Source organism: Phaenicophaeus curvirostris, chromosome 5 (assembly GCF_032191515.1).
Source record: "Phaenicophaeus curvirostris isolate KB17595 chromosome 5, BPBGC_Pcur_1.0, whole genome shotgun sequence".
Classification (NCBI taxonomy): domain Eukaryota; kingdom Metazoa; phylum Chordata; class Aves; order Cuculiformes; family Cuculidae; genus Phaenicophaeus; species Phaenicophaeus curvirostris.
The window spans coordinates 21,865,777-21,885,045 of NC_091396.1; the positions used below are offsets into that span (position 1 = coordinate 21,865,777).

Consider the following 19,269-nt stretch of genomic DNA (forward strand, 5'->3'; position numbering starts at 1 on the left):
TAATTATTTCAAAATAATAAATTTCAAAAAATGAAGAGATATGAGGCATGAGACTAAATTCCAAATGTCTGTGTGTACATCAGATAAGATGGCTCCTAACTTTTACTGCCTACCTGCTGAACTTCTCTTGCATAACTTACATGTCTTATCAGGCTGACATCCCACACTTTTATCTGGCCCACAGCCTTGGAATAAAATTGTGTTTATTCTGCTGCTAGAGAGTCTGGAACGTGGGAGGCTGTTCAGTATGGCCTAGCCATTCAGTTCGTTCATTGTCTTGCAGGATGGATCTGGAAATCTAGCATTATAAGATTGTTTTTTGTGTGTGTGTGTATATATAGTAGGGATTGAGTTCTGCTGTGGAGTTTCACTGCTGAGACTGAAACTGAATTTACCCAGTTTTGGTGCAGTGACTTTTAACGTGTAAGTAGGAGGGAACACATTTTGATGGCAGGTTGATTTACTTTTATAGTGGAAATGAGGGATTTCATTGGACTGGTAGAATGGAGAGGAATACAGTTTGATAGTCTTGCAGGCTTATAGTGGATACAGGTTGCCAACTGCAATAATTGCTGTATTTTAAATGCATGTCCTAAGTGCTCATATTTGTGTCTCTTGAAGAAACAGAGACGTTCTTGGAGAAATGCATGTTCATGTAGTCTATGTTCACAGATGTCTCCAATTCATGCTCTGCTGTTATTTACTTGTAGTTCCACAAGCATAAACTGATCAGTATTAGCACATAAAAAGACTTACTTTTTCAGTACAAGGATGCTTCTGTACTGAGCTTACTGCTAGCCCAAAAATACTCCGCATTTCTCTAGGACCCAGTTGGGTACAAGCATGCATATACTGTCCTTGTGGAATTTTGGCCTTTTGCAGCCAAAATTCACATATCTGCTTTGTCACTGCTAACTTTTGTGTCACTGCCAGCATTGCAAATCACAGGTTGTTCTTGTCTGCAGCTATCTTTCAGTTTTGTGACTTCTGGGTCACGTTAACGTACAAAGGTATATTTGGAATGGAGTCTTAGCTTTAATTCTTTGATCTCCCCATTGAAAACCAAAAACAAAATGAAGGAAACAAACAAAAAGGACTAGAAAAATCTGGTTTGAAAATGTCCCCTTACGCCCCTGCCAGGATTTGACCACACCAAGCTAGATGAGGGGAGAACCAGAGAGACCACTGTGGTTTGCCCAATTGAACTTCGCACTGCTACAACTGATGTGAGAAAACCCTCCTGCAGGCTGGTTAATATCATGAGTTGGTTTTTTTAACTGCGCACTCGACAGGAAATGTAGTGCTACGTGGTGTTATCCAATCAGCCTTTGTGTCTTTTTTTGTCCTCCACTTCTTCCTTGGTTTATCTGCTCTTTTCCTTTTCAACTACATCTGGTTAGCAAGAGCTGAACTGTTGATGCTTCAAGAGGATTGGCTGATGAGGAGAATATGTGTGTAGTATAAATCATCTCTCTGTGTGTGTTTTTGTGCAGAAGGCGGATGGAACATGTAACACAAACTTCAAAACTACCAAGACACAGGAGCAAGTTCTACAGGTTTTTGTGGAATTCATTGAGGGCAACACAGTTATTCTGGTGAGTCTAAACTCTAAAAGTTCACTGATCTTTGACTCAGTTAACTTGTTTCAGGGCCGTGTATCTTCTAGTACAAGAAAAATGAATTAAACTACCAAGGAAGAAAATGGCTTTGACTTCCAGTCTCGCTCAGCTGATGGAGTGGACATGGGGACTTGATGGACTGTGAGAAGTAGTTCGCTGAGACCAGTTCTGTCAAATCTTGCCATAAGTTCACCCCATGTTCCCCAGGTGCTAGCAGAACATCAATCATACTAACTTATTGCTTGCCATCAGTTTAGATCCATGGATGTTAGATGCATAAAAGAGATGTCTAAGCAAGGATTGTGTTGGCAGGAGAACTTGTGATTTAAGAATTCAATCTGCAGAGGATATAACCAGAGCATGGGAGTAGGAAGTGAGATTGGTGGCTGGCAGTGCTCCTGTTTGTGAGACTTGCCTTCAAGAGCAATTCCTGTGTGCTGCTTCACAGGTAGCATGGCAGGCCTGTGGTAGCTGGCATAACATGTCTCTAGTCTTTGGAACTTCAAAGGATGCATAGTGTTTGCTGCACTGTAGAAGCCATCATGAAGGCAGACAAGCTCTCTGGGGGCATTCTTGGTAACACAGGGCAGCATTAAAAATGTATAGTAGAGCTCTTACGCATTAGGTCTTGGATTTTTTATCTTTCCCCCATCCCATAATGCACAAAGTCTCATTGCATCCAAAGCAAGACAGATAACTATGCTTGGTGTAACACAAGCAGTGGAGGAACTCCAGTCTGTTCATTTACTATGAAAGCCTGTTGAAGTGTAGTTTCAGATTGACTTTCAAATGATGAACCTGTTGTTTTGAAGGACCTCTAGCCTAAAATTAACGATCTCTTCATTATAATGACCCTTTGGTAAACAGAGTATCTCAGTTCATTCTTTACTTAAATGTTCATGGGTGTTTGTTCTTTTTTCCTCCTTTTCCTCCAGAAAAAATACCTCAAGCGTCTGCAGGAAATTCATGTCATTCTTGAATCCTCAAACTTCTTCAAGCGACATGAGGTAAGCAGGGAGTGTAATGCTGTGGAGGTGCATTGCTGCTTCATTTGGTCATTCAGATGTACTTCAGAATAGCTTTCTGTATCAGTAGAAAGGAGTTTGTAGTAGAAGAAAACTAATATATGTTAACAACACAGATAACAGAAAGCCTCCATCACAAAGATACAGAAGATTAAACAAGTTGAGGGATAATAAATCTTCCCATTTTTAGAACACTCCAGCACTTATAGCTCAGGACCACTGCAGGGAATGGTTTATTAGTACCAGTTTCCTGTGGCTTCTCTAATCTTGGTGTGTTTCAGTGGCAATATGTACAGGAGAATGGCAATGTGAAAGCTTCCATGTGATACAGTAGCATTCAGTTGTAGTTTGACAATGAAAGCTTTATTAGTTATGCTGGATTTTCGTTGAAACACTGTATAATTTACTCTATATGGTCTCCTTGTATGCTTTGCTATGGAGAAGGCATCGTTAGCATTTTGCGTTCAAGATTTTGAGATCAGGCATTTTATTTTACCTTGTTGATTTCCTCTTACCACTAGAGATGTTTTTCTTAATCATAGGCTATAGTCTTTCTTTGAAGGGTCACTGGCTTTTGATGAATTGCTGAAATTGAGACCTTTTGCCAAGTGAGCTGGAGAATTGCCTTTCTTCCACTTGTCCACTGGGTCCCTTTTCCTGTCTGCACGCCCATTTATACATTACTGATTGATATGGTTATGCAAATGAGGCGTGTAAATCATCAGTGTATAAGTGCAGCCCAAAAGTCTCTTGAGTCATTGGTGAGGAGGCCATTGTCTTAATGGGAATTGTTAAGTGATGGGGGATGCTAAAAATGTGTTTTTAACCACATCATTTCAATTCATCTTCCAGGTTGTGGGAAGTTCACTACTTTTTGTACATGATAGCAGTGGGAACGCCAATGTGTGGCTAATTGATTTTGGAAAGACCACCCTTCTCCCTGATGGGCAGACACTGGATCACAGAATTCCCTGGCAAGAAGGCAACAGGGAGGATGGGTACTTGTTGGGCTTGGACAATTTGATTGGCATCTTGGAAAGCATCACTGAAAGATGAATTGAGAATGGCACAAAACTTGCAGGGCTGCTCTGTAACTTTCTGCTCTACTGGGATCACTCAGTTAGAAGGAAACCTTTAACTCTGTCCAAACTCCTGAGGTCATCAGTGCAGAGGGAGCTGCATCCAGAATGTAGCAGTTAGTGAGCAAAAGGACTTTGCATCATCTCTCTCTGAATTTAAGGAACTCCAGATTGGTCTGTATTGCACCAGCCTAACTTCAGACGGGTCCTCAGAGGATGAAGATCTCCATACCCGGGAACCACACCAGCATGAGTCAAGAGGTCTTTATCATCAGAACGATTCTGATTTCTTGCAAATAGATGGGACTCCAGATTACCTCTTAGTGAACCAGAGCACGTGCTTGGGGATTCAGGGTAGGAATAACAATTTTTCAGGAAACTCTGTAATTCTGAAACCAGCAAGAGTGATATTTTTTTCCCCCCCTAATTCCAAGTCGTCTTGCTCCCATGTACATTATAGGATGGACCAACAACTTCTGGTATGTTGTGCTACAGTATGCACAAGGTGGAAATGGATGATAATCACAAGAAGCCTGGAGCAAAGGGAGACAGCAGTTTGTAATGGCTGGGTGTGGTAACTGCTCATGACCATTCCTCCTCTTCCCTACCTTAGCCCCGATTCAATTCTATCCAAGAACAGCCTTTGCTTTTTATGTAGCCTCTCAGGAGATTACAGATACTCTAGGGAGAGAATAGCAGCCTGTTGTCTCCAAAAACATTTGACTTTCAGACTAGGTCGGCTGTTGGAAAAGTGCCTAACTTGGCAAGTTTCATCTCTTGCAGCTGAACTGCAGTTCTGAAAATCTGTAATGACTCTTTCACACATGGACCAGGGAACTAAGGGTGTTTTCAAGGCTTGTTTCTTGTTAAAAATAAGACCCCTGTACATGTGCATGCGCACACACTAGTAGCCAGCAACCAACATGATCTCTTAAGATCATGGTTTGACTGTCTCGTAATGCATGTGGCTTCCTGGCCATGGTCCTGTTCCCAAATGCATCTGTCACTTAAGTGTACAGACTGGTGCAGCAATTGGGAAGGTAATGTTTCTGCATTCACAGCATTACACTAATGATGAGGTAATTCCCAGGCATCCTTCCTCCAATGTATCAGTTGTTAACTCAGGGCAGTTTAGAGGAAGGAGTGTTAATATATCACACCACCTAGTCCCCATCTGGAATCGCAGAGCCACCTGTGGGTTGTTCTTTTTTTTGCTGTGACCCAGGCACACCCACAGAAAATTCACAGTGTTTAGGTTAAAATTAAGAAATACTGAAGTAATGTCTTGTAATGGCTTCACATCACTTCTGTGGGTTGCCTCTAGTCACTTGAACAGTTCTTTAAATACTAGCAGTATTCACATGTTCACTCACTTTCCAAGTTTCAACATTTATGATATGATGATGCAAAATGATTTCAAAATGAGGACAAGACTTATATTACTATTTGATTGTTAATCCCCTTTCAACATCTAAAGCTAATGATGCACATGGATCAGAAATTGCTTTCTTTGGCTGGTGTCCTGTGCTCAGGAGAGATTCTGAGAACTGTGGGATATATGAAGGTGACTCCTTGCTTTGGCAAACTGCTATTTCAATAATAATTGTGATCATGACCAAAAAAAGACTGTAGAGTCCAGATCTAGAATGAAATATATTACAGCACCTGTAATTAGAATTGAAGAGCCTAAAATGATTTCTAGAAGGAGTTACTTTAGATAACACACTACTGTACTGACTTTTTAATCACCTCTAAACATAACAGCAATACTAAAAATTCAAGCTCAGTTGTGACCTGAAAGTTAGACAGCATAGAGTGGGTATTCTATAGGAAGTAATGATGCAGAAACATTTAATCCTAAAACAGGAGTTGTTTGAAACTGGAAATTATTTTTGCAGTACACTGCAAAGTGAGACTTCTGTAGTCTCACAGAGTCCCTCTGAGTTTTATTTTTGTGATGGCGTGTTAATGAGTTTTCAACTTAGATGTTTCAGAAGGTTGCAGTTTTTTAAGTGTCATTATGCAAACCTTCAATAGAGAGCACATATATTATCGTTCCAAAATCCTCCTAACTTTTGAACTGCTATGAGATGAGGAATTAATCTGTTGCGAATTTTGTTCAATTTAAAACAAAGCAAAACAAAACAAAAACCAGTTCTTCTTCCTTTTCTGCAGCCATCAGGTAAGCTGTAGGGAAGGAGAATTGGAAGTAAATATGCCCCACCGGGGAAGACTTGAATAACAATACCTTTTCTATGAGACTGCAATTGCAAGGAGTCCTACCATAATAACAAAAATCAGAAGAGTTAGAAATGAGACTGTAAAGGTGACAGAATTCATTAGTGGTTTGCCTAATTAATCTTCAGATTTAATTTTCTTTCTTCTCTTACTACATATGTGAATCTTTTGCACCAGTATAACTTATTTTCTAAAGGGGAGATTTAGGTGCTAAAAGTTGATGCTCAAATGTCAGTTCAGAATTTGAAACAAACTTTTAGAATGACTGTCCAGTTCTAAAGGAGAAATAGAAGCAATGTGGTACCAGTAGTTTCAAAAGACCCAGCTAGCACCTGGATGGTTTGCAGTATGTGGTCTTGGGGGAGAACATGGATAATGATCCATTTTTCTGCAGGAGTTGAAAAGGTCAGGGGAAAAATGATGAAAATCTCTGCTGCAGCAGACCCTGGTCTGGAGACCAATTCTAGATGATAAATAGTTCTAGCAAATTAATTTTGAAATAGCCCTTTGGCTTGCTAGGGATTAGAAGGGAAGAAGCCACAATCTGCTGCTGTTATGGGGAAAAAATAAAAGGAGGCAGCTTTTCATTAGCAAACTGCAAGTGTAGGTCTGCAACTGGGCACTGGAGCTCTGAGGGGCCGAGTCTCTGAGCTCATGAGCAAACTACCACAGGGTAAGTTAGATACCTTAATTCACACTGGATAGCCCAGAGTGCCTGTCTCTCTACACTCACTTGCTAATGTGACGAAGCATCGTAGCCTTCTTTCGCTATGGGGCAAGTTAAGTTGCCTTGAATAAGCTTATATTTACCAAAGGGTCAACATATGCCTTTGCACAGGCATGTAATGTAGAAGAGCTCATGCATGATAACCAAGGTACTTGTACACATACAAGTCCAGAATGTAGTTCTTAAAATGCCCCCACTGAGATATTGCCTCACTCTGGAAACATGGAGAGCACGTGTTTCTAGAGCATGGCAAGATATGCTGGCCCAGAGGTACTTTGGTGCTAAACAGCTAACCTTTGACTTAGGCACCAAGGTCTTACAACTCACTAGTTAGATGCAGCTGTAGCTGTTCTATTCTTGTGTGGCTCTAGCAGTACGACTTCTCTCCCTCACCTTTGTTAGTGACTTGGTTTTTTGGCCTTGGGCAACTGTCCTAGGCCTTCGTTTCATTCCCATTTTACAGATGGGAATAGTACCTACTTACCTCGCAGGAATGGTGTGAGGCTGTCCTTCGTTATTGCTTGCAAGATGCTGTGAGATTCTTTGAAGGTGTGATACAGAAAGGAATGCATCAGCCTAGTTTAAAAATTACACATGTTAGGGCCTCACAAAGATATGAATTTGGATGAAATTTAACCAAAGTGGTGAAAATTAAATCCCTCTTAATTTTACACAGGAGGGAAATTCACTTAACATCTGATCCAATTCCTATTGTAGGGAAATTTTCAATGGGAGTTGGACCAACCCTTAAGTATCTCCGAAGGGTCTTGCTACTTTTTTTTTATCACTGTTGTTATTTTTAAGGTACTGAGATCAAATAGCCTGTATCATCCACAGTGCATCTGTTCTGAACACTACAATGCAATGCTGACCATGGTCACTTTTGACATTGACTGTATTGGTTGAGTGTTTGTTACTCTGAAGTGTGTATGCTACTAAATAAATGAGACTGAAGAAAAAAAAAGATATCCACTGTGATTTGGTCAGAGGATAGCAACTTCTTAAAGAATTTCTTTCAGAGTTTCTTGTGCTTGTAGCCTTTAGTATTTAGTATTTCCTAAAAAAAAATTAAATATGATTCTAAGAAGCTAACACTGGAGCTTCATTGCAAATCCCATTAGTTATATTTTGCTTTAGAACCCGATCCACACAAAGCTTGGCAGCTCAGCTCACAGTCTCAATATATCAAAAAAAAATGTGCATCAAAAGGCACTTGGCAGACTCAGAGCAGTTCACTGTTCCATGGTGCAGTTTTTTGTGGCAGCAGAGAACAAGTAGTCAACCCTCCAGGACTGGCAACACTTCTCAGCAAGAAAGTGTGTCCTCTCCTTGTGTGAAAAGAGTATTTAGGAGAAAGGGAAATAAACAGTCATTGTTACTGTCTCTTTATTTTGTGTTGCAAGTATAGACACATACACTTGTCCAGCTTTAAATTGCATAGAAGCAGGGCACGTCATCTATTTATGGACGGTAGTCACCCAGAAAGGTAAGTTGGCAAGAAGTTCTGCCATAGTCAGAGGTAATGACAAATCAAACCCAATACAACTAAATGAAAAAGTCATGTGATGAGATCATGTGATGAGATGGGAAGATATAAGTGACGTCACGCCTAAGTTCTCTGCATCACACTGAAAAGGGTAGGCGGCCAGGAGGAAAGTGAGCAAGGCCAAGTCTACAGGAGAAATTCTCTTGCAGAGCTCTGCTGCTTGAGGGTCTGAGGAAGTGTGGTCCCTGGATGACACAGCTCTGGAAGTGCAAATACATTGGGGAAAACATACTCCCAGCAGCAGCATTTTCTTTCCTTTCAGTTAATTATGGGGAGGGTATTAGATGCGGAATAAGTTACACTTGCAAAAGCCTGTAACTATTTCATTAGACTTGCACACTCTTAGTGCACACCTGTCCACAGGCAAATTAGTGGAGAACTTAGCTCAGGAAGAGGGTTGATGTAAGGGGGACACCTTACATCTGTACACTTAAAAATTCTGCTTCTTTAAAGGGAAAATGAAGACACAAAATGCAAGTTGAAGAGAGAAATGATAACAAATAAGAAGCAAGATTATCAACAAATGTGAAAGAAAGCAGAGAGGGACAAATTTAACTTTGCATTATTATTTCATCTTTTGTTATTCAGCCCCCTCTTTAAAATGTAGGTATAAGGTTGTATGAAGCAACATAAAGTACTAATGCTAAGCACAGAAATAAAAAACAACTCTATTCACATAAATCTAAAACCGAGTTGGTAACATGCTAAAAGACAGACACCCATCATGAAGAACAATTTATAATAATCCTACAAATGGCCGATCATTCAGTGGGGAAATGATGGAAGACTTTTCACATTGATTACAGTACTGAATTAATTCCAGAGCTCCAGCTTGTGTCATTGCCTTGGGAAACAAAATTGGCTTTTGGCTTTCAATTGCCCAAGTAATGTAATTTTGGCTCTTATGTGTTCAACTCATTGATTATGCACTAAAAGTGTCTCCTTAAAGTTTTTCCAGCAAGTAACATTTTGAAATGGTGGCAATTGAGCGCTATGAAATTTGTGACTGTACAAACAGAAAGTTTCAGTGTCAGAATTTTGGGACTGGAAGTTGTACTGTATGTCATCACAGTTGTTGTTTTTCTTTGAGATAATACTGTCTGGAGATGTATGTAGCATCTCAGCAATATTAGCATTACTTCCTCTAGGATATTAATTAAAAATATATTACCTGTAAGGGTTTTTTAAAAAAAACAGCTAAGAGATCAGATATGACCAGAAAAACTTGGTGGTCAAAAAGATTCATGGCAACTGTGCTGACAAAGACCGTTTACAGTGAGGAGACTGTTCCATTTGAGGGAGTTAAGAGCTTATATAAAAATTAGGTTGATAATGCAGATGCTTTTAAAATTCCTGGCTTTTTCTTCAAGTGCCCATTTGGTATGTGCAGCTCCAGTTCTGTCTTATAACAAGGACACTGCATCTGTCTCAGTACATCCCTGAGCTACCTACTGTTGTAAACCAGCAGTGTCTGGGAACTAATAAGAATATGCTCACTCTGCTCTTACAGTTGCCCTTCCACATCCCACTGTTGGTCACTCTTAGAAATAAGGTATTGGGAAGGATAGAGCTTTATTCTGGTTGCGTGCGGTATTGTCTCTGTTCTTCCTGTAAATAAGTACCTTGATGCAGCTGTTCAGTAAAAAACCAGGTATTTGTCCAAAGTTCTAGAGCTTCCATGTTAGTTATAAAATGAAGGCATAGCTTCAGCCAAGGCTGCCTGTGGCATGATGATGGAACTGTGCTCTCACTTCACTTTTGAATGGCTTATCTAGTTTTATCACTACTGGCCTTTCAAAATTAATGAATTAAGTTCAGGCAAGTGCTGCGGATGGGGAAAAGAGTGGTAGTTCAAGCAGAGTAACTACATGGACAGCAGGGATCCTTCCCTGGATTCCTTCTCACTGGAATATTAGAGTATTGTATAGTCATTTCCATGTGAAAAAAAGAAAGAACGGCCTTGTGCCTGCTACTTTACAAAAAGTCCACAGGAAGAAAAGGCCATATAACTGACTTGCCATGGCTTCTGGAAGAGCCAGTATTTTACTCATCACCACCAATTTCTCACCTGTGCAGGTGGCTAAGGAGGATTGAAAGCAGAGACCTACCAAAGCATGACAACCAATGCTTTGCTCAGGATACAGCCTGTTACAAACAAGGCTTGGAAAGCAATCTAGAGTCATGTCCGTTGCTGCTGCATTAGGATCACTACACTGCTGCAGCCTTATCACATAAGAAGGGAGGAAGGGGCTGATTTGATGATGCCCAGTCACAACTGCTGGAGAACTTGATAGCTCAATTTCAGGGAAAAACTACTAATACATAAACCACAGGACTAACATAACCTGAAAGGTAAGGATCCATTTAAGAGCAGATGTGTTCCTTCTTCAGTAATGTGTTCCAGAGGTGGCCAGCCTGAAGCATCACCAAAAAACGTTAGTCTCTGCAAGAGGAAAGAATGAGAAAATGTCCTTCTAACTGTGCTTTCCAGCCTCGTCTAACTGAGCTGTAGCAGCTCCTGGACATAAGATAGGACAAGACAATGAACTAAACTTGAGAGAAGTCAGAGAGCTAAAGTAAAGGTGAAATGGAAAGAAGAGCACGAAGCAAAGAAAACAGTCTCCCTTGTCACTCACCCCATCAGTCCCTACACTACTCCTGGAATTCTCCCATGCACAGAGGAACCCCATTGTTCTGACCACCTGTCATTTCCCAACACAGGTTTGGAAGTATTTCCCTAACATACGTGTCATTGCTGAAAGGTAGCCATCATCAGCCCTTCAAATAAGATATAAATAATATCTTAAGATAACAGATAAGAATATCTGTTCCAAAGCCAAAGGCATAAAACTATAGGAAGCTTGGAAGAGATACAAAGTCAGACCATCAAAGCATAGAACTGTGTTGAAGATGCGTTTCAGTCAAGATGGATTCAGACTCTTCACTATGTACGTTTCTGTACCACCTCTCAGTAGCGTCCATCCTGGCATGACAGAGAGGACAAAAAGTCTGTGTGGTCAAAGCAAACCCTCTCCTGCCAACCCACATCATCAGACTGTACGTGCAGCTGATTGCTACGCATTAAGCTTGTACCAGAGCATGACTTCCCTCAGAAAGGAACCAGAACAGTCTATGGCTGACATCTCACCATGCAACATGAAGACAGCATGTAACTCACTGCCACAGGTTAGTAGTGCAACATTCAGGAGTGGGACAAAGACAAAGTGCTTCCAAGAGTGTTCAAGTTCAGTCCAAATTATTTACTTTTTCAGTCTCCTTATTTTGCAGGCTTTAACCAGTGAACACTAGTTTAGACCCTAAGCAACAGAAAAAAAGCCTTAGAAATGAGCTATCTTCAAGACAAACAACTACCACCTTTACCAGTAAGTCTCTCTGTGTGGAAGGCAAGAAGAAATGACAACTGGCTTAAATGTGTGAAGTCAGGTCATGATTTTAGCTTTCTCAAATGTTTGCTATTCTACCCTTCTTTGTAAAGGGCACTATAAGATACTGCTTGTATTAGGTTCCTCTTCATTCTTCCCCTCCCTTGCATTACTTTGTCTACCTCAGAGGAGCAGGTAATAGAACCAAGTACAAATCCAGTGGGCCAAATGCTAGACAGTTACTCGAGAACCTCAGCTTAATGCTTACCAGCATCACACAGGAATGCTGAATCACACATTCTGTTGAATGTCGAAGTACTTACAAAAAGGAAGTTCATCCCAAGTAAAATCCATGAGAAGATAAAGACAGTCCATTTTCATACCACCCCATGCAGCTTACCCTATCCTGGAAAAAAAACACATGCCCCTTCTTTGCCAGGAGCTGTGAAGAAAACAACAACATGAAGCAAAAGTATCTTTCCCTCCCTATTCAAAGGGATACTATCAGCTCCACCAACCATTTTTTCTCAATAGTAAATTTGTTTTTCCTTGCTTCTTCTCAAAGCACATGCTCAGAGGAGCCTGGGAGGCTGAGTTTTTTTTGGTTTTGTTTTTTTGTTCTTTTTTATCCTTCCTCCTGCTTCCAATTTGAACAGTAGCTTAATTTTCATGTTTATCCACAGGGTCTGCTAATAAAACAGGTGCAAATGTGGCTGCTATTTATTTACTTTCCTTATAGTGCTTGAGCATTATTAGCAAGTCATCAGGAATGTAAAAAGTTCTCAGGAATACAGCAGCCTTTACAAACTGGTTGCTGCTGGCACAACGTGCGTTTTTGGTTTCGTAGGTCAGAAAGAAACGCAACCGTTGTTGGTCATTTTGGAAATACATCCAAATGCTGCAGCTGGATAGTAGGTCCATTTCTTTTCACCTGAGCAGATTAAGAAGGAGTCCTTTCATTAAATATTGTATTCTGAATTAGGGCAGCAATTCCAATGTTCTCTACTGCTAAGCTGGTTCAGTGGAACACATTTGATGGACAGAGATAGAAATGCAATGATTTTAATGATCTGGGGATCTGGCAGGTTGAAGGAGGATAGTTGAAGGAGGAACATTGCTGATATTACAACATCACCAAATCACCCATCTGAAGGAACTTTAATGGAGAAAGTAAATGAAATAGGTAGCAGTCCTTCCAGACACACACACTCCCTGATCTTTGGAATAACCATTTCTGTTATACTGGAGTAACACTCAGGTCATCTGACAAAGACAGACCAGAGTCCCTCTCTCTCAATGTTTTCTCTGTTTTATGAAAAGACTTCTCTTCTCTGTGCAGGCTGGAGCTCCTTAGCACAGCTGCTCTGACCTCTCCCAAAGCTGGTGGCTGGTGGTCAGTACTGTAACACAGGTCATCATAAGCATAATTTACATTTCCGCAAGGGAAAGACTGGAGTTTCACCAGTTCAATACCACCGATATCCAGGTGAGGGCAGTTGTTTCGACTTGGAGATGCTGGAGACGCCCGAGAGCTTGGAGAAGAACTGTAATTCCCATCAAAGCCTGAATCTTCCCGCTCTGGAGTTGGTTTGAGCTTGGAACTGGGGCTGAAGTGACAGATGTTCTCTAGCACCCACGATCTATAGGTTGGGTTCCAAAGATTTTTTGTTTTGTTTTTAAGTCTGTGGGTTAGTGGGTTGCTAAGCTCCAGCTGCTGGTTTGAAGTCTGCTGGAACCAGGACCCACTGTTGAAATCACTGAGGCATGGCAGGCTGGGTCCTTGAGCAGTCTGGTTGTTCAGGTTCTCCACCAGTAGCTCTTGTGGACATTGTGCAAGTTTGTGCCCAGCAGGGTGGGAGTCCATTGTTTTAGGCACCATCTGAGGTGTGAGAGAAGGGCTTACCAACAGGGGCATTATACCACTGGAAATGTTTGGGCGCATGACTGTACTCCCTTCATCCTCTGGTGTGGGGCCACACTCCACAGGCAGCTCAGTGTTGATCACATCAGGGTCCTGAAAGGAGGGACAAGAATCTGTCAAACCTGCATTTTAAGATAAATAGCTAGAGAGAAAAAAGCTTTTGGCAGAAGCTGACATCAGGTGTGGGCATTAGTCCTGCGTGTTGTACAAGATGCTACGTGCCAACTGGATATTGCACGCTGTTAGTACTTGCACAAATGCTTTCTCATTTTTGTGCTTCCTTTGAGCAGAGGCTGTGCTTTATTGAGATCAGTGGCTAAGCTGAGGGCCACTAGTTCATAATTCCTCCCTTAGAAGGCTGTGTCCAGGCTTGTAGCTGTAAAATGCTACCAGATGGCAAACTCACTAAGCTATCTCATTTCCTACTTTCCCCACTCCATATCAACTCAGTTGTGGCTTTGGAGCAACATTAGGCAAGGTCAGAATACGGACCTTGAAAGAGAACTTAAATACCTTTCCATCACAAAATGAATGACATACTGTTATTGAGCAAGCTGAGAACATCCATATGCACAGGAACAGTATAATCTACTTCTGGTTCATCTGAAGTTGGGAGAGCGAGGATGCATACTAGAAAACCCAAATGCAGAGAGCAGTTGAGCCAACAGCACTGCCACAATCGGGAAAGTAATTAGATTGATCTTTCAAGACTCCTCACTTGTTTTGCTCACTAAAGCTAGTGCCTTTGTGTAGTTGGCATTCCATAGATTATCATCCACCTGGATACCAAAAACATGCACAAATACCTGTGTGCAATACTTTATTCTTTCCAGGATGGTGGAGAAGTTTGGCCGATACTCTGGGCTGTGCTGCCAACACTGTGTCATGATCCGGTACCTTAAAATAATTTTTAAAGAGAAGTATCAATCAAGAAAGAAAATTATATAAAATGTGTTTCAGTATGAAGTGTCCATGGGTTTAGAGGAACTGCACTTAGTACATGGCCCAAAGGAGGAGGGACAATTTCTTGCACTCTTGGATCCTGAGCCATTAGAGCACTACAGAACATGCTTTAAGTAGTGGTCCTCTAAGCAAGAGGCAGTGGCTCAAGAGACATTCTGTAAGACCCACCTAACACTGGGGTCAATCACCATGCCCCGACTAAAGGTGTCAAGTTGCCTTTGTCTAACCTCTTTGCTACTCACCATCCCTTGGCTTGTGTGAGTATGGAAATACTTACACTGGCCCTGGACAATTTTTTGGTGGATCCATTCTTCCTCCACTGGTGACAAATTCCAGCACTTCCTGATTAGTTTTGCAAGGGTAGGGCATGTAACCTAGAGAAAAAATCTCCCAAAGCAGCACACCAAAGGACCTGTGTCAGAAACCAGTAAACAATACCAATTAGGTTTCATTTGTGCTCCACAAACCTGACATGAAACTGTAGGTAACACCACAGCAACAACCTTTCAAAACTGAAGGCCAACCACAGTGATGTGCAATTAGCATGATTATGAGTCAACTTTGATATAACAAAACTTATCAATCAAAACTTTGCTCAAGCTCCAAAACTAGCTTTGCAGTGGTTTCAAAATATTTGAATAACTCTGAAGTAGTGCTTTCTGCTGCATTTGTTATTTATAGAACAGGAAATGCTAGATCACCCTTTGCCATGTATAGTCTAACTGAAAAGAACTGTTAGATCTGGCATGGAGATTCCTACCTTACTTGGGAAGACTGGAGATGTTTGAATCACTGTTTGGGAACAGGATGCTCAAGAATAAAGTAAGTAAGAGACATCCAGTGAAACTAAAAGGCACCAGCATTTTTTTTTTTATGTCATAATAAAATTGCTTTCCTTTTTTATATCCACGGGTCAAGGTAAGCAGGAAATAATGTATGACTTAGACCCAAGGGAATCAACAGAGTTCTGCCAGGATTTAAGCAGAGTCAGAATGTGAAGAGTTACTATTTGCTGCAAAGGTGGAAGAAATTTCCGGTACACGTTACTTATAATAGCCTCGTACAGGAACTGCAGCAAATTCCTTCAAAATATTTAGTACTGGCTGCTCACAGTCAGGCACTGATAAGCAACCCCTTGTCTTCCGGCATCACTAGTGACTTCAGGAAACTGGGTCTGTGTGGCATTTAAGGGAATGTCTCAGTATAGTATATTGAAGAATCTGCTGTATAAGGAGAGAGGCAACCGGACAGCTTCCATTCCCCAGCACCTCTGTACGAATGTACTACTGTTGAGGATGTGCTTATTTTAAAGATAGATTGAGGAATAAATATATAAACATTGTTTCCTCAGCAACCAGAAAGGTCTTCCAATTAAATCTGCTCATTTTATAGACAGCAGAAAAAGAAAATTATACAAAAAAAGTAATCCTGAGTGGTACAGAGAGAGTCATTTACAAGATACATAAGCAGGCCTCGTCACTGACAGAAACTGAGTGGCAGATACTGAGGGGTGAGCGAAATGTCTGGTAGTATTTGTCTGGATTTTTAACTGAGAATTCTTGGGAATCTCAACTGCTTTCTCTTTTCACTTCTTGATTGCTTTTATGTGATGCTCTACATTCATGTATAGAGATTTTTTGTTACCTCAATTTTCATTAGATTTTAAAACTCTTAATGAGAATTCTTTAGCTGTGCTTCTACTGCATGCAGAGAGAAGATTTCTAATATTTTTCTGGGAAATTCTGAATTTTTTTTAAGGTTCCTGCTGAGCAGATATTTTTTTCTTGAATAGTACATTTCTTTACCCTTATCACTGAGTAGCAGAAGTGATTAAAAGGCATTTGTTACCAGGTATCAGTCTTGGAGGTGAAAATGCCCTCTAGAAAAGCTTCTGGTGGCATCCACTTGACAGGAAGCATCGCTCTTCCTCCCTTGCGGTAGTAACTTGCTCTGGGAAAGATAAAATGCATGGAGAACATCATGCAGTCTGAAAGGTCTCAGATAATCGAGAAGATCTTATCACCACAGCAAGAGCAGCTGGGGATTATATGCAACAATGGGGCCTAATGAGAAAAAGGAAAAGTCATCAGCACAAACAATGCATTCAGGCAATATTTTATACCCTCTTTGCAACTGGGATGGAAACAGAGGATGTTGTAGGTGCACAGCTGAAGACATCAGATTTGCTGATGCTTTGCACAGGGTGCTGATGCAGCACGTCTTCTTGATGTAACAAAATAAGAATTACATTATTTGTGGGTGGTTTTTTTTTAATTTAAAATTACTTATGGTCAACTAGCTAATAAATTTGCCTATGCTTGGTTTAGTATCCACACGTTTGCAGTGTTCCCTGGAATCCAGTCTGGATTAAACACAGTTGAGCTGTATTGCCTAGTACAGTCTGTTTACTCCAGCCAGTTCATTGGTAATCAAATTCAGATATATGGCTCTATTACTTCAGATTCCATGACACTGTTCAAATCGGTCAAAATTATACAGATTACAGAGCTGTTCACAGGACTGAAATGACCTTTCACTTACCTGTAAATATCCCTGGCCATCCCAAAGTCACCAATTTTGGCTATTCGTCCTGCTCCAGTGCAGGTCAAAAGGCAATTCCTTGCAGCTATATCTCTTAAAAAAAAAAAGAAAAATATTCTAACTCTAAATTCTTAAGTAGCTAAAGAAATAAATAAAGAATATTAGACCCAGTGCTGAAAGTCTTAGTTGAGTCATCTTTACATAAATGAGAAGTCTTATTAAAAAATAATGCCACCTACATTATGATTCTTATTAACCACAATTCTTAAACTGCAATTACATTATATTTTCTACCCAGTGTTTTCCAAGCATTCCCCATTCCTATCTCCTTTCACTAAGGCAGAAAACAAGGTCAATGTCAGACTAGGGAGAGATCCAGCCTCTTTTTCTTCAGAGACATTATGATAGATTTCTGTCTTGCTCTATTTTTTTTAAGGAGTAGCATGTCAGCAGTGTCCCCATCAGTTACAGTTGTGATGCTATTGTGTAGTCTTAGGAAACTGCCAGAAAAGTCAGCGTAGGACCAGATTTGTTAAACTGTTACTTCTGGATATTTCTGGTGGAACCAAGCAAAGCTGCATATGGGAGCAGCCGTTTGCTGGGTGCAGGTTTAGCTTGTGACAAATGGCAGCAATGACTGTGTGGCCAAGACTGAAGGCTTTGTGTTCATTTTAAATAAACATACTGAAAAGGAACTAATTAAAAATCATAGCATTCGGGGGGGAGGGTATCATAGCACCGGGGGCGGGGGGAGGGTGTCCTGTTGACTGCCAAGAAAAATGAGCTCCTCTAACAACTCTTATGTTTCTTCCCACTGCCAGCCTTAAAAAATCCCCCAGGATTTGGAAGTTTTCTCTTTCATCATCAGCTGTGACTCCTAGATGAAAAGACCTCCCCTTCTTTTCTCTCTAGGATACCTGTTATCTGTAAAGATAAACTTCTTCCCTTTCCTATTAAATATTAAGTAATACTGACATCAGTAAGAAATACTAATACAGAACTTGAATGAAATTCCTTCTATACTGATGTTGAGAATTGTTGGCTAAAATGAGTCCGTTCCTAGGTTGCTTATACAAGAGATCTAACAGTGCAAAGCCTGACCCAGAGAGGTTTTCAAAAGTGATGTGCTGCTGTTGAAAGTCAAGCACTATTTTCTTCGATTTCTCTCCTGAAACGGAAAGCAGTCTTGAGGAACAACAGCTGGCCTGTCAGCTTGTTGACATAAATGTTAGAAGCTTTATGTGATGGCTGCTGGGCTCAGTGAGTATGCTAAGAAAAACAGTGAACACCCACCTGTTATAAAACACTTGTAGAGAAAATTTCTGTTGTGGTTCTAATGGACTTCTTGCAGCGCAGGAGCACAAGCAACAATTGGTCCTTGTCATGAATTCAATAGATGAAGGGGGTTGAGGGAGGCTACTACTATTACAATAAGGATTTTTTAAAAAAATCCTGAAGTTTCCAATTAGAATACTGATCCTCTCATATACTTAAGAGATTCAAAAGCCTCAACTTGCTGTGCACTCCTACTGTTCTTTTTTAATGACAGAAAATTCTATACCCTTTTTCAAAGGAATTTATTTATTGTTTCAATATAAAGGAGACTGAAAATTGTCTCAGATGCTCTAATCATAAAGCCATAAAATATCCCATATCTCAATCTCATGGCTTTTTAATTTGCTTGTTGCTTGCTTCCCTCTGTTTCTCCCATCTCCACCCACTCTTCCCTAGCTCTGCCTCTTTGCTCTTTGCAATGTCATGCATACATACCCATGGTTGTGCACGTGGGTGCATCAGTTGTCTACTTGCATAATTCCAGGCTGCACAGAGCTTTATTTAGAGCATGTGTGACCCTCTTGTGTGCAGGCCTCTTCTTTCCTTTACACAAAAGGGCTGAACTGAGCACGGAATTCATACGTGTGAAGGAATTCAGTTGTATGCTATGCTTGGGAACAATATGAGCTGAAACAGCTCTTAATCAGAAGCAAAGGAGTCCAATAATCAATTAGGAATTTTGAAAGTCTGCCTATAATAACCTTTACCTCTTCTACAATATTTTATTCTTATTTGAAGCCTGCCGCATCAACATTTTTTTTGCTTTACAAAAGAGGAAAAAGGTGCGAACAAACACAGGCTTCCCAAGACCGCACTGCAGGTCAGCTGCTGAGCTGGGAAGAAAGCTTTAGAGCTGTGCTTTTTCCTGTTAGCCCTGTTCTCCCATTCTCTA

General features: G+C 40.7%; 2 protein-coding genes across 2 annotated transcripts in view; one reads left to right on the forward strand and one right to left on the reverse strand.

Moving 5' to 3' along the window:
• The window catches only part of ITPKA (inositol-trisphosphate 3-kinase A), a 41,564-nt gene extending 33,926 nt beyond the window's left edge, over nucleotides 1-7,638 (forward strand). Inside the window, exons 5-7 of the mRNA XM_069857906.1 lie at nucleotides 1,494-1,595; nucleotides 2,555-2,626; nucleotides 3,497-7,638. Of these exons, the coding sequence (XP_069714007.1) occupies nucleotides 1,494-1,595; nucleotides 2,555-2,626; nucleotides 3,497-3,700 (378 nt within the window). The 3' untranslated portion in view covers nucleotides 3,701-7,638. The remainder of the gene's footprint in view (nucleotides 1-1,493; nucleotides 1,596-2,554; nucleotides 2,627-3,496) is intronic.
• Nucleotides 7,639-12,168: 4,530 nt separating this feature from the next.
• The window catches only part of LTK (leukocyte receptor tyrosine kinase), a 56,370-nt gene continuing 49,269 nt past the window's right edge, over nucleotides 12,169-19,269 (reverse strand). Inside the window, exons 25-29 of the mRNA XM_069858391.1 lie at nucleotides 17,043-17,135; nucleotides 16,350-16,451; nucleotides 14,779-14,913; nucleotides 14,345-14,435; nucleotides 12,169-13,631 (exon numbers count right to left, since the gene is read on the reverse strand). Coding sequence (XP_069714492.1) covers nucleotides 12,855-13,631; nucleotides 14,345-14,435; nucleotides 14,779-14,913; nucleotides 16,350-16,451; nucleotides 17,043-17,135 — 1,198 coding nt within the window. The 3' untranslated portion in view covers nucleotides 12,169-12,854. The remainder of the gene's footprint in view (nucleotides 13,632-14,344; nucleotides 14,436-14,778; nucleotides 14,914-16,349; nucleotides 16,452-17,042; nucleotides 17,136-19,269) is intronic.